General features: G+C 38.3%; 1 protein-coding gene across 13 annotated transcripts in view; it reads right to left on the reverse strand.

Annotated features, from left to right (window-relative positions):
• The window catches only part of LOC123497992 (protein GOLM2-like), a 75,675-nt gene that overhangs the window by 7,248 nt on the left and 55,011 nt on the right, over positions 1-13,416 (reverse strand). For 8 of the 13 annotated variants that reach the window (XM_045245049.1, XM_045245043.1, XM_045245048.1 and 5 more), the window contains one exon: positions 3,350-3,619. The exons of 2 other annotated variants lie outside the window; for them this stretch is intronic. In XM_045245049.1, coding sequence (XP_045100984.1) covers positions 3,350-3,619 — 270 coding nt within the window. Of the gene's footprint in view, positions 1-3,247; positions 3,620-5,440; positions 5,514-13,416 lie in introns of those variants that run through there. 3 more of the 13 variants (XM_045245052.1, XR_006672607.1, XM_045245051.1) reach the window with 3 other exon arrangements.

The raw sequence follows: 13,416 nt of genomic DNA on the forward strand, positions 1-13,416 counted from the left end.
CAAAAGTTGTCTTTCCACAACATGGTGAGAGACCTGAGATGAAGTAAGGTGCACGGAAGAGGTGGTGGAATTGGACACCATGAAATCATTGTCGCTCCCACCATGCATTGTGGGAGTTGGGGACACAGTGACGTATAGCATATGTTTACTTCTGACTTGGGAGCTCGCCGTGCCTCACAACAGAATGAATTCCAGTTCTTTTCTTGAAATTTACAAACCACCCTTTATTTGCTTTAAAATCATCACTGGAATCAGATGTAGTATTAGAAATATGACCACGATGCAGCAGCCTAGCCTTTGCACAAATTATGCCCTCTGACAAAGAATCACCTGCCATCTGCCTTTGGTTTTATCCAATCAACAATTTTTTCATTTCTTTCACTGCCCCAGGTCGCTTAAATTGCCTTTTCACACCAATCGCCAAATCAGCTCTTTTAATGAGCTGTCTTCTTCAGTATTGTGGCTACTGTAGATTTAGCCATACAGTACTCAGTTGCAAGATCGGTTATTCTTCCACCTTTCTCGTAATCAATAATCTCCTTTTTCCTTTTGATGGTTGTCACTACATTTTTCTTGTAGGCTTATTCTCACCATTAACAAGCTTCTTCAGTGCCATTGTAAGCTTCTAAATGAAAAAAAAAAAAACTGCGGAGAGGAAGCGCAGGATAATGTTATTCTTACGACAGCAAAGGATAAACTGGCTGTGGTGGACCGGTGGGGCGCGTGGGGTAACGGGAAGGGAGAGACCATTTGTTTACAACCACGTGGATGGACGTTCGACTAATAGGTATTTTTTTGAGTATTAAATTGAACTTTTGCGTTCGACTATTGAAAAGTTCGACTATTTAGACGTTCGAGTATTGAGTCTCCACTGTATATATATATATATATATATATATATATATATATATATATATATATATATATATATATATATATACATACATACAGGCAACCCCCGTTTAATGAAGGTTCACACAACGAAATTACGCTACAATAAAGGTTTCATTTTACTACCATCTGCTCGTTTAACGAACACCAAACTCGCTTTAATGAAGTTTTATCCAGGTAATTTTTTCCAAGTTTGAAAGCCCCGCCGAATCACACAAGCCGACAAGCTTTTGAATACACCAGGAGCCTCAAATACTAAGGCCTGCCACAGGAGAAATTCTGGGACACCTGTAGAATCAAGATCAAGATCAAGATCAAGCCTCTCGTGGACAACACACGCACCACTCACTCCCATAACAGCGTCAGCAGCAGCTCATCTTCACTCGCTCAACTGCAATGTGGCCTAGCGTTCCTAAGAAGACCAGGAAGTCTCTTATTCTCAAAGTGAAGCTGGATGTTATTAACAGACACGAGAGAGGCGAGAAAACTATAGCATTGCTGTCTCTACTGTTTTCAAGTCAGCAGACTCTATTAAGGAGGCTGGTGAGACTGTATCTTCCTTGCAAGCTAAAAGAACCACCTGAACTCGTGACTCTACAATGGATAAAATGGAAAGTCTTGTGGAAATGTGGTACATAAGTTTTGTATGCGGTACAATGATGCGCACTTTGTTTACATTCCACAGGTTGCCGGTTAGTGTCTTTCCCGTTTCACTCTCCCTCCCTTCATAAAGTTAAGATCATCAACATTATAAAGTTACGTACATACATACATCAGTGTACATTATAATGACTTAAATTAAACTACCTAAATGTTTATCTTCATAATTTTTACTTTCATTAAACCTTTTACTGTACTATGATGCACTCTCGTTTTGCTTACTCTCAATGGAAGTTCAAATCGGGTTAAACTTGTTATAATTGGTTCGCTTAACGAAGTGTTTTTTAGGAACATAACCCCTTCGTTAAATGAAGGTTGCCTGTATATATATATATATATATATATATATATATATATATATATATATATATATATATATATATATATATATATATATATTGTTCATTATAAGAAGAAATACAGAATAATTCATGATCCAGGTAAAGGCATAATATTTAGTTAAGAGAGATTTTCACCAAATCATTAAAATTTGCTCATAATGAAAAAATTGCAGATACTATGTTTAAAATTAGAGTTAATAATACTTTTTTTTACCTATATCTCGTGGTGCAGCTAAATACTAACTTATTTGAATTCACATCCTTTTCAGAGCAACTATAACTATATTTCCTAAGAATTAAAAAATACTTCACATTTTCTACTGTCATATCTATAAAAACTTAGGTACTGCATTTTGTTTAATTTATATGGATGACTTTTTTTTAAATACTTATTAGTATTCTTCATGATGATGACCATTAATGAGGCTAACTGTAATCTTCCAGCTCCAAAAGAAAAGAAAAAATAATTGAAAAGATTCCTTAGAGTATGAGATTAGTAGCATAGGAAATAAGATTAAAACTTTGTTTACAGAAAGGTGAAGGGATTATTTTATATACACATACATGTTAACTTTCAATCTACCATTCAAGGAACATGCACAAATACACACATGCATGCATATGCACGCACAGGCATGCGTGCACACACACACACACACACACACACACACACACACACACACACACACACACTGGTGAAAATCCTGTACATATCATATAAGGTAAAAGTTAGCACACAAGAAGCAATAAAGCAAGCAAATATACTGATAAGTACACACTAGTACATGAAGCATATAAGCAATCAATAAAGCAACCAATCAAACAGATGTATGTCACCATTCATTCACCCATTCATCCTTGTATCCATCCACCAAAAGAAGAAAGAACTCCAACCCAGCATCATCCAGTTAGTAAAGAGCTCACCACACCAGCCAATCTGAGTGAACGGTGCTTAGTTAGAGGATTCTGATTGGCTGGCTCTTCATGGACCTGTGTTATATTGGCCAAAAACAAGTTTTTATCTAATTGTTCTTATTGCATACAGCACAACTTAACTGTGTTCTGTGATAATATTGATTCCGTAGCTAATATCAACAATTTTCAACAATCACTCTTGACAATATGAGATGAATGCAATGACTTTTTCAGAGCACTACACCAAATCATCTTCTTATGCTTAGATTCATAAAGCTATCCAACTGAAAAATTTAATTGTCCTGTCATGGCCAATGATAATGAATAATACTGCATTTTTCAGCAGAAAGTTTTGGAATACATCTGTACTACAACATAAAAACAAGGCCCATGAAGCAAGCGCTTTTACACTGGATGGTAGGCTGGCGGTGGCAACTCACACACAGCAGTGGGCAAGAAATGTGGAGAGAATGATAAATTGCAGCGCTGTGGGTCTCCTCAGGGCTCTCTGGGGAGGCGGTGTTGGTGGTCCACGTCCTCACCCTCATCCTCCTCCTGCTCTAGGGCATTGTTGTGGTCCTCACCCTCCACTTCACCATGGCTTTGTTGGAGCTGCAGTGGTTCATCCAATTGCTCTTGGGCATCATTCTTGTCCTCTGCTTCTGCCTGGCCATGGTGCAAGCCCACTGCCATTTCATCTTGTCCTGGCAATGCAGCTTTACCTTGCAGTGAGGCTGGCTTTGCTATCACTGCAGCTGATCTATGTGGCTCAAATACATTTCCAGTGTTCTTTCTGCCTTCTAAATTATCACCTGAAACATGTTGCTGCTCAGAGCATGGATGGTAGCACTGGTGATCAAGCAGACATGGCTTGGCACACACACAAACACACAAACACACACACACACAAGCATGTGTACATACAGTGATGAACAAAAAATTATGTGTATGATATGTTGGGTATCAAATAATTTCCCATCACAAACCATGCATGCACACACACACTTAGGCACACACACACACACATACACACCGCGTGGTGTAGTGGTTAGCACGCTCGACTCACAATCGAGAGGCCTGGGTTCGAGTCCCGGAAAGCGGCGAGGCAAATGGGCAAGCCTTTTAATGTGTAGCCCCTATTCACCTAGCAGTAAATAAGTACGGGATGCAACTTGAGGGGTTGTGGCCTCGCTTTCCCGGTGTGTGTTGTGTGTGATGTAGTCTCAGTCCTACCCAAAGATCGGTCTATGAGCTTTGAGCTCGCTCTGTAATGGGGAAGACTGGCTGGGTGACCAGCAGGCGACCGAAGTGAATTACACACACACACACACACACACACACACACACACACACAAAATCATACCATTGTAGTCTGCCTAACATTTACTCGGAAAGTCTTAAGAATTCTATCTCCCAAAATGTATATTCAAACAGAGACCCAACTTAGCTGGTCCCACTACATATGTGATGTTCTTTCAATGCAGTATACTGTTCAGTTAATTGATGAAGTAATTGGTAATATATCCACCTACCTCACATACTCTCAAGGAAGTCAATGGATAACACAAACAAGTAGCTTTTAGCTTTTAACTAATACTGATGTAATGTCTAACATGGATGGTCATCTTGATGCTAAAAAGTCTTATAACAATCAACATCTATTTATGTATATCATGTATGTTTATAATCATACTCGTACCATACAAAGTCCATTTACAATGCCAAGAAGATGACCTAATAACAGTGAAAGAGAGAAATAATAATAGTAATAAAAAAAAGTTAAACTGGATGATGTAAGTAGGTAGATCAGCATGACCATAGATCCTTTTTTCCTGTATGTATGCATATCAGTGAATGAATGAATGAATGAATGAATGAATGAATGAATGAATGAATAAATAAATAAATAAATAAACAATAAACAAACAAAAAAGCATGTACATCCCCACCTTCTTATGATAAAATCTTAACCTTCATTTGTAAATGATACTCTAGACCACTTCCCTCCAGCAAATTACCAAGTTTATGACACACCAAGTTTTCAGAGACATCCTTTACAAGACATGGATGATTCTTCCACCACCAACCATCTCTATATGGCAAAGATGACACCAATCTTCATTGCTGCACAAGTATCAATCAGTTTCCAGACATATTATGGAGAATGGCATGATACAATACGTTATGAACACTCAAAGGACAGAAACAACAAATGCCAACTTTCCAATAATATCCTCAGCCCCTAAAGCTATTTTGCAACAAGAATGACAACCACAACACAAATGGCAATCTTCGAGAATGAACTATCCTGCAACAGTAGAGTCATGTAGAGATGATACTTTCTATAGTCTTTACAGTTAATTCCCCAAAATCCAAGTAAAATAAAGCAAAAAAAAAATCACAAAAAACATAAACAGCAACAGCAACCCTTAAAATCCAAGCAAGATTAGTAACATGCTAATAGAGCACATACTCTAATGTGCAGTTCCTGGATCATGTGTAGCAGATTCCCAAATATTTCTAAAGAAAATGTGCTCATACTGAGAGATAGGAACTGACAAACTGCCCAGACAAGCTCAAAACACACCCCACACAAAAATATCAAGAAGAGAAATATTTATCATCTCTTTTACCTCCTTCCTCGAACTCCCGGGAAGATGTGTGGGTTCTGCTCCTCATCAGGCTTTACAGGAGGTCCATTTTGGTCTGCAACACTCATGCCATAAGCACAAACGAAGGATGAAGAAATATGATGGGAGTGAACTTAACCCGCTAAGACCGATGGCCGCAAAATTCGCACCCTCCCATTACCGCAATTATCATAAAAAAATCAACTCTTATAAATTACTCTGGAAAAAAATCTGCTGTTAGTAGACATGACAATGCATCTTCCTACAAGTTTTTATTGCTCTACTCACTATGGTTGTCTCAGAATAATAACCGATAGTTGGAGAAGATTGTGGTAGCGGCAACTTGGGGGAGGTGCTTTTATGTGTATTCTTACATAATGTAAGGCACTGCTCATGTTTTTATGTGTTTTCACATGTTTTTCGTGTTTTCACTCATATTGGCTGATTATAGTTACGTATGTTTTATCAGGCATGGGTGACGATGTTGTCACAATAGCGGGGTCGGGATCTACCTCCAACCTGTGCACTTTGCGTCTTGTCCCGCCTTGTCTATCACTTTTATCACTAAACTTTAGCTTCCTCTTAGCACCAGGAGCCATAGTTGTAAATAATAGTTCCTTAAATAAGTAAATACGTAAATAATTATCACCGCGACACGACGCTCACGCACCTCACAGAAATTTGCAGGAGACTAGCTGGCTAGAGCGGTGTGCTTCCTGGGAGCCGACAGTACTACCATAGGACTACGTCATGACCAAATATAGCAGCGCTACCAATGCTAGCGCGGTTTTTATTAGCGCTCAAAGTAGCTGCCCCATTTAAGGACTGTGTCGGAAGTTTTCGGGTGCTATGCAGCAATATGTATTTAAGGCCTGTCGGAGTTTTCATGGTGGTTAATATCAGTTTCACTGAGGACTGAATCATCCCTATGATTTATTGCACTATGTGCAGTAAAGTCAATAATACTTTAATACATTTTCAAGAGGTGCATCCAATGAGTGTTTGACCATGTCATAGGCAATCTGCAAAAGTATTATGAGATGATTCAGTCCACAGCTAAATTGACAAATGGTCCATGAATGTGCTAAGCAAGCATGTACTGTCCCAAGATAGTCAGGCTGTCATGGTTTAGACACTGTGGACTGCAAGTGTACATGACGATCTACCCTGTTTCACTTTCCTCTTTTAATTGCACATAATATCCTCAACTTAAGCTATAAAAATGTGCTTCAGACTGTTTCAATTTCATAAGTTTTAGTGCCTGATAATGCTTTTTGCAAAGCCGAAATGTAATGAATAAATTAAAAAGAAAGCTGTGTATTCCTACTCACCTATATAAAACTGGATTCGTTCTAACATGTATATATATATATATATATATATATATATATATATATATATATATATATATATATATATATATATATATATATATATATATATATATACGTGAACCTTCGTCAAGCAGGGTTGCCTGTATATATATATATATATATATATATATATATATATATATATATATATATATATATATATATATATATATATATATATATATACAGGCAACCGCCAATTAACAAACGTTCACACAATGAAATTTCGCTACAACGAACGTTTACTTTTACTACCATCTGCTTGTATAATGAACACCAAACTCGCTTTAACAAAATTTTATCCAGATAATTTTTTCCATATTTGAAAGCACCGCTGTTTCACGCAAACCAACAGGCTTTTGAATACACCAGTGCCTCTCGTGGACAAAACCACTCACTTCCCTCCCCTTCCCCGCTCTTAGTTCAAAACAATACCAGTGTCCAGCAGCAGCTCGTCTTCCCTCGCTCAACATGCCACCAAAACAACCTGCAACCAGCCCTGCAATGTCGCCTAGCATTGCTAAGAAGACCAGGAAGTCTCTTACTCTTGAAGTGAAACTGGATATTATTTACAGACACGAGAGGCGAGAAAACTATTAGCATTGCTCGCCACCATGGTTTGACTCCATCTACTGTCTCTACTATTTTCAAGTCAGCACTCTATTAAGAAGGCTGGTGAGACCGTATCTTCCTTGGAAGCTAAAAGAACCACCCGAACTCGTGACTCAGCAATGGATAAAATGGAAAGCCTTTTGGAAATGTGGACCAGGTACATCGCTACATGCCTGTATCTACAGAGCTCGTCACTGCCAAGGCACACTCACTCTGGGAAAATATCCAAGCACAGTTACCTGAGGAGGAAAAAGCAAAGACTCCCTTTGGTGCAAGCAAAGGGTGATTTGATCACTTCCGTAAGCGAGATGGTTTGCTTATACAACATACAGACAACAGGTGAATCTGTCAGTACCGATCGTCCTGCTGCTGATGCGTTTCTGTCTGTCTTAAAGCAGCATATCTTTAGTGGTGGCTATTGTAGTAAACAGGTAATTAATCTCGATGAAACGGATGCACTCTCGCTTTGTTTACTCTCAATGGAAGTTCAAGTCAGGGGTCAAACTTGTTATAATTGGTTTGCTTAACGAAAATTCACGCAACGAACGGCATTTTAGGAACATAACCCGTTCGTTAAGCGGGGTTTGTCTGTGTATATATATACATATGAATATATATATATATATATATATATATATATATATATATATATATATATATATATATATATATATATATACACACACACACACACACACAGGGATTTCTTGATTTATGCAAGGGATACGTTCCTGATGGGATTGCATGACATAAAAATCGCATCAAGTGAACATGATTATTAAACTAAACTGTATACTGTTCAAGGTTTCACTGTGAACCAATAAAATTTTTCCCATAGGAATGAATGTAAAATAGATTAATCCATTCCTGGAATGGCCAGCCTGCATCTGAAAGAGTGACTTGGCATGCACCCCGTGCTTCCGGCAGCACGTATCCTATATATAAAATGCTTTTGTGCACCTCTTAGCTAGAATAAATAAAGAATTATCATTGTCATAGCAACAGCAGCTAACTAACAGCAAGATGGCATAGGAGATAGGCTGATCTTCCTGATGACGTTTATCATGTATCAATAGCTGTCCTGGAGGTGAAGCACCTCTGTTGTGGTGCAATCATCTGTTATGACAAATATGGTACCCCAAACAAACATCTCAAGAATCTCATTACTCTTGAAATTTGCCATACAAGCAAAGCATCTTGACATTGTGATATTCTAAATAATCCATGTAATATGATAAAAAGATTAGACTTTTTACCTTGTATTATTCCAAAATTACATGTTTTAAACAAGCATATATCAAGAAATCACTGTTATATCTACATACATATATATATATATATATATATATATATATATATATATATATATATATATATATATATATATATATATATATATATATATATATATATATATATATATATATATATATATATATATATATATATATATATATATATATATATATATATATATATATATATATATATATATATATATATATATATATATATATATATATATATATATATATATATATATATATATATATATATATATATATATATATATATATATATATATATATATATATATATATATATATATATACTGTCATACCTCACCGAACACGAATTCACCAAACACGAATCTTGCGTATACACGAATCGGTAAAATACAGCAACCCCCGTTTAACGAAGGTTCACACAACGAAAATTTCGCCACAACAAAGGTTTCATTTTACTACCATCTGCTCGTTTAACGAACACCAAACTCACTTTAACAAAGTTTTATCCAGGTAATTTTTTCCAAATTTGAAAGCCCCGCCGTATCACGCAAGCCGACAAGCTTTTGAATACACCAGGAGCTGAAAATATTAAGGCCTGCCTCAGGAGAAATCCTGGGACACCTGTAGAATCAAGATCAAGATCAAGATCAAGCCTCTCGTGGAAAACACACGCACCACTCACTCCCATGACAGCGTCAGTAGCAGCTCGTCTTCACTCGCTCAACTTACCACCAAAATGCTATGCAATGTGGCCTAGCGTTCCTAAGAAGACCAGGAAGTCTCTTACTCTTGAAGTGAAGCTGAATATTATTCACAGACACGAGAGAGGCGAGAAAACTATAGTATTGCTGGCCACCATCTTGATTCCATTTACTGTCTCTACTATTTTCATGTCAGCAGACTATTAAGAAGGCTGGTGAGACTGTATCTTCCTTGCAAGCTAAAAGAACCACCTGAACTCGTGACTCTACAATGGACAAAATGGAAAGCCTTGTGGAAATGTGGTACATAAGTTTTGTATGTGATACAATGATGCACCCTTTGTTTACATTCCATAGGTTGCTGGTTAGTGTCTTTCCGGTTTCACTCTCCCTCCCTTCATAAATCTAAGATCAACATCATTATAAAGTTACGTACATACATACATTAGTGTACATTATAATGACTTAAATTAAATTTAACTGCCTAAATGTTAAATTTCATAATTTTTACTTTCATTAAACCTTTCACTGTACTATGATGCACTCTCACTTTACTTACTCTCACTGGAAGTTCAAGTCAGGGGTTAAACTTGTTATAATCGGTTCGCTAAACAAAGTTTCGCTTAACGAAGTGTTTTTTAGGAACGTAACCCCTTTGTTAAGCGGGGGTTGTTTGTATACCATATTTCGCCGAGCAGGATTTTGACTCGCAATTGCACAATTTGGTCTCCATTTGAATCTCCCGCTGGTCCTGGTGGATGCACGCGACCTCCCCTCCCAAGCGTCTTGGACTTGCCCTGGGGCTGGCGGTAGCACGCTGCCTTGCGCCATTCGCTCTCTCCTTGTCGTGCTGTTGTTGTGTGCAAACGTGATTCCCTTGCGCTCTCTTGATTTCATCTTAGCTATGGCCAATCAGAGGTCCATCGCTTCATATTTCAAGCCCTCTCCAACCAGCAAATAAACTAAATGAGGTACAATAATATTCCGCTTACCAAAGGATAGCCATGTGGACAAAATATTTGGCGAGACATACAATTTGGTAAGAAATACCGGATTGGTTTTCCACTACATGGATAAAGATATGATGAAGAAACTGATATCCACTGTGATCAGGCCCAGATTAAAGTATGCAGGGGTGATGTGGTCCCCAAACAAAAAGAAACATATATGGAAATTGGCGAGACTGCAAATGGTGGCAACAAAGATAGTCCCAGAGCTAAGAGGGATGACATATGAACAGCGACTGAGGGCTTTGGATCTACCAACACTGAAGCAGAGAAGAAAGAGACGGGGGGACCTAATACAAGTCTACAAAATAATGAAAGGAATGGATGTAGTAGATAACAAGGAGCTCTTACTACGAGATGAAGTCACCAGTAGAAGCATAAGATGTCATAGCAAAAACTTGAGGATGGTAAGATGCTTTAAGGATGTGAAAAAATTCAGCTTTCCACAAAGAAGTTTAGCAGCATGGAATAGCCTGAGTGAAGATGTAGTGTCAGCAAGGAGTGTGCAAAGCTTTAAAGAAAAGCTGGACAAATGTAGATATGGAGACGGGGCCACACGAGCGTAATGTCATGGCCCTGTAAAATCACAACTAGATAAACTAGGTAAATACACACACACACACACACACACACACACACACACACACACACACACACACTGGCTGGATGACCAGCAGGCGACCAAGGTGAATTACACACACAGTGTGGCGAGGAAAATGGGTGAGCCTCTTAATGTGTAGCCCATGTTCACCAGCAGCAAGTAGGTATGGTAAATAATTCAAGAGGTGGTGGTCTCGCTTTCCCAGTGTATGGTGTGGTCTCAGTCCTAACCGAAAATCCGTCTATGAGCTATGAGCTCGCTCCATAATGGGAAAGGCTGGCTGGGTGACCAGTAGGCGACTGTGAATACACACACACACACACACACACACACACACACACACACACACACACACACACACACACACACACACACACACATGCACACACACCGCGTAGTGTAGTGGTTAGAACACTCGACTCACAATTGAGAGGGCCGGGTTCAAGTCCCGAGGCGGCGAGGAAAATGGACAAGCCTCTTAATGTGTGGCCCCTGTTCACCTAGCAGTAAATAGGTACGGGATGTAACTCAAGGGGTTGTGGCCTCGCTTTCCCGGTGTGTGGAGTGTGTTGTGGTCTCAGTCCTACCCGAAGATCGATCTATGAGCTCTGAGCTCGCTCCGTAATGGGGAAGACTGGCTGGGTGACCAGCAGGCGACTGAGGTGAATTACACACGCACAAACACACACACATACACACAAACACACACACACACACACACACACACAAGGGGTATACAAATGAATGATGATATAAGGTATAAGTGCCCATTGGGAAAGAGTGACCATGCAATATTAGAAATAGATATAGAAGAGGGAAGGGAAGTTAGAGACGATTCATACAAAGGAGACCGATTAAATTACAGAAAGGCTGATATTGAGAATCTCAAGAACTATTTTAAAAACATAGACTGGGAGGAGATGGAAAACTCAGAGACAATGCAAGACAAATATAACTTATTTTTGGAAATATACAAAACAGGAGTCAGGGAATATGTCCCAAAATATAGACCTAAAGAAGAAGGAAAGAAAGATTGGTTTAATGCAAGGTGTGCTAGGGCAAAGGAGAAAAGAGATGGAGCATGGAAAAGGTGGAGGAGAAATAGAAATCCAGCAAATAAGGAAAACTTCAAAGCAGCGAGAAATGAATATGTTAAGGTGAGGAAGGAAGAGGAAAAGAACTTCGAAAAAGACATTGTCGAAAAATGTAAGGAGCAACCAAAATTGTTCTATAGATTCATAAATGGAAAAATTAGGCAAAAGAAACAATAGAAAGGTTAAAAGGAGAGAACGGGATGGTGGAAGACCCAAATAGTATGGCAGAACTATTAAATAAAAAATTCCAGGAGGTCTTTACTAAGGAATCCAAATTTGAGAGGCCACAGGGTAATAGAGAGACAATCTATATGAAAGAGATTAAAGTAACCAAGCTTGAAATAAAAGAGTTAATGAAGGAACTGGATGAAGAGAAGGCAATGGGACCAGATGAAGTCTCAGGCAGAATACTGAAAGAATGTAGGGAAGAACTAGCAAGTCCTATATACAACATCATAAAATGCTCAATAGAAAATGGAACAGTACCAGTAGAATGGAAAAGAGCTGAGGTGGTTCCCATATATAAGAGCGGAAGGAAGGAAGAACCTTTAAATTACAGACCGGTATCACTAACTAGTGTAATATGCAAGATGTGTGAAAGAATAATAAAGAAACAATGGATCGAGTTCCTTGAAGACAACAAATTAATATCAAATAGCCAATTTGGTTTTAGAAAAGACGGTCTTGTGTAACTAATTTATTGAGTTTCTATTCTAGAATAGTTGATAGAGTACAAGAGAGAGAGGATGGGTTGACTGTATTTATTTGGATTTAAAAAAGGCGTTTGACAAAGTGCCACATGCAAGATTACTATGGAAGTTAGAGGAGAAGGGTGGCTTAAAAGGAAGCACATTGAGATGGATAGAAAATTATTTGAGGGGGAGAGAAATAAGGACAGTAGTTAAAGATATGAAGTCCAAGTGGAGAGCAGTAGAAAGCGGAGTGCCACAGGGTCAGTATTGGCACCAATACTTTTCCTCATTTATATTAACGACATGCCAGAAGGAGTGAACAGCTACATAAATCTGTTTGCAGATGATACGAAACTGTGCAGAGTTATAAAGCAAAAGGAGGATTGTGAAATACTGCAAGAAGACCTAAATAAGATCTGGGAATGGAGTAAGAAGTGGGAAATGGAATTCAATGTGAACAAAAGCCATGTCATGGAAATGGGAAAGAGTGAAAGACGACCTGTGGGAATCTATAAGATGGGAGATGGAGTAGAACTGGAGAAAGTTAAAAAGGAAAAGGACTTAGGAGTGACGATGGAAGAAAACAATCAACCAGTAAGCCATATTGATA

Source organism: Portunus trituberculatus, chromosome 47, assembly GCF_017591435.1.
Source record: "Portunus trituberculatus isolate SZX2019 chromosome 47, ASM1759143v1, whole genome shotgun sequence".
Classification (NCBI taxonomy): Eukaryota; Metazoa; Arthropoda; class Malacostraca; order Decapoda; family Portunidae; genus Portunus; species Portunus trituberculatus.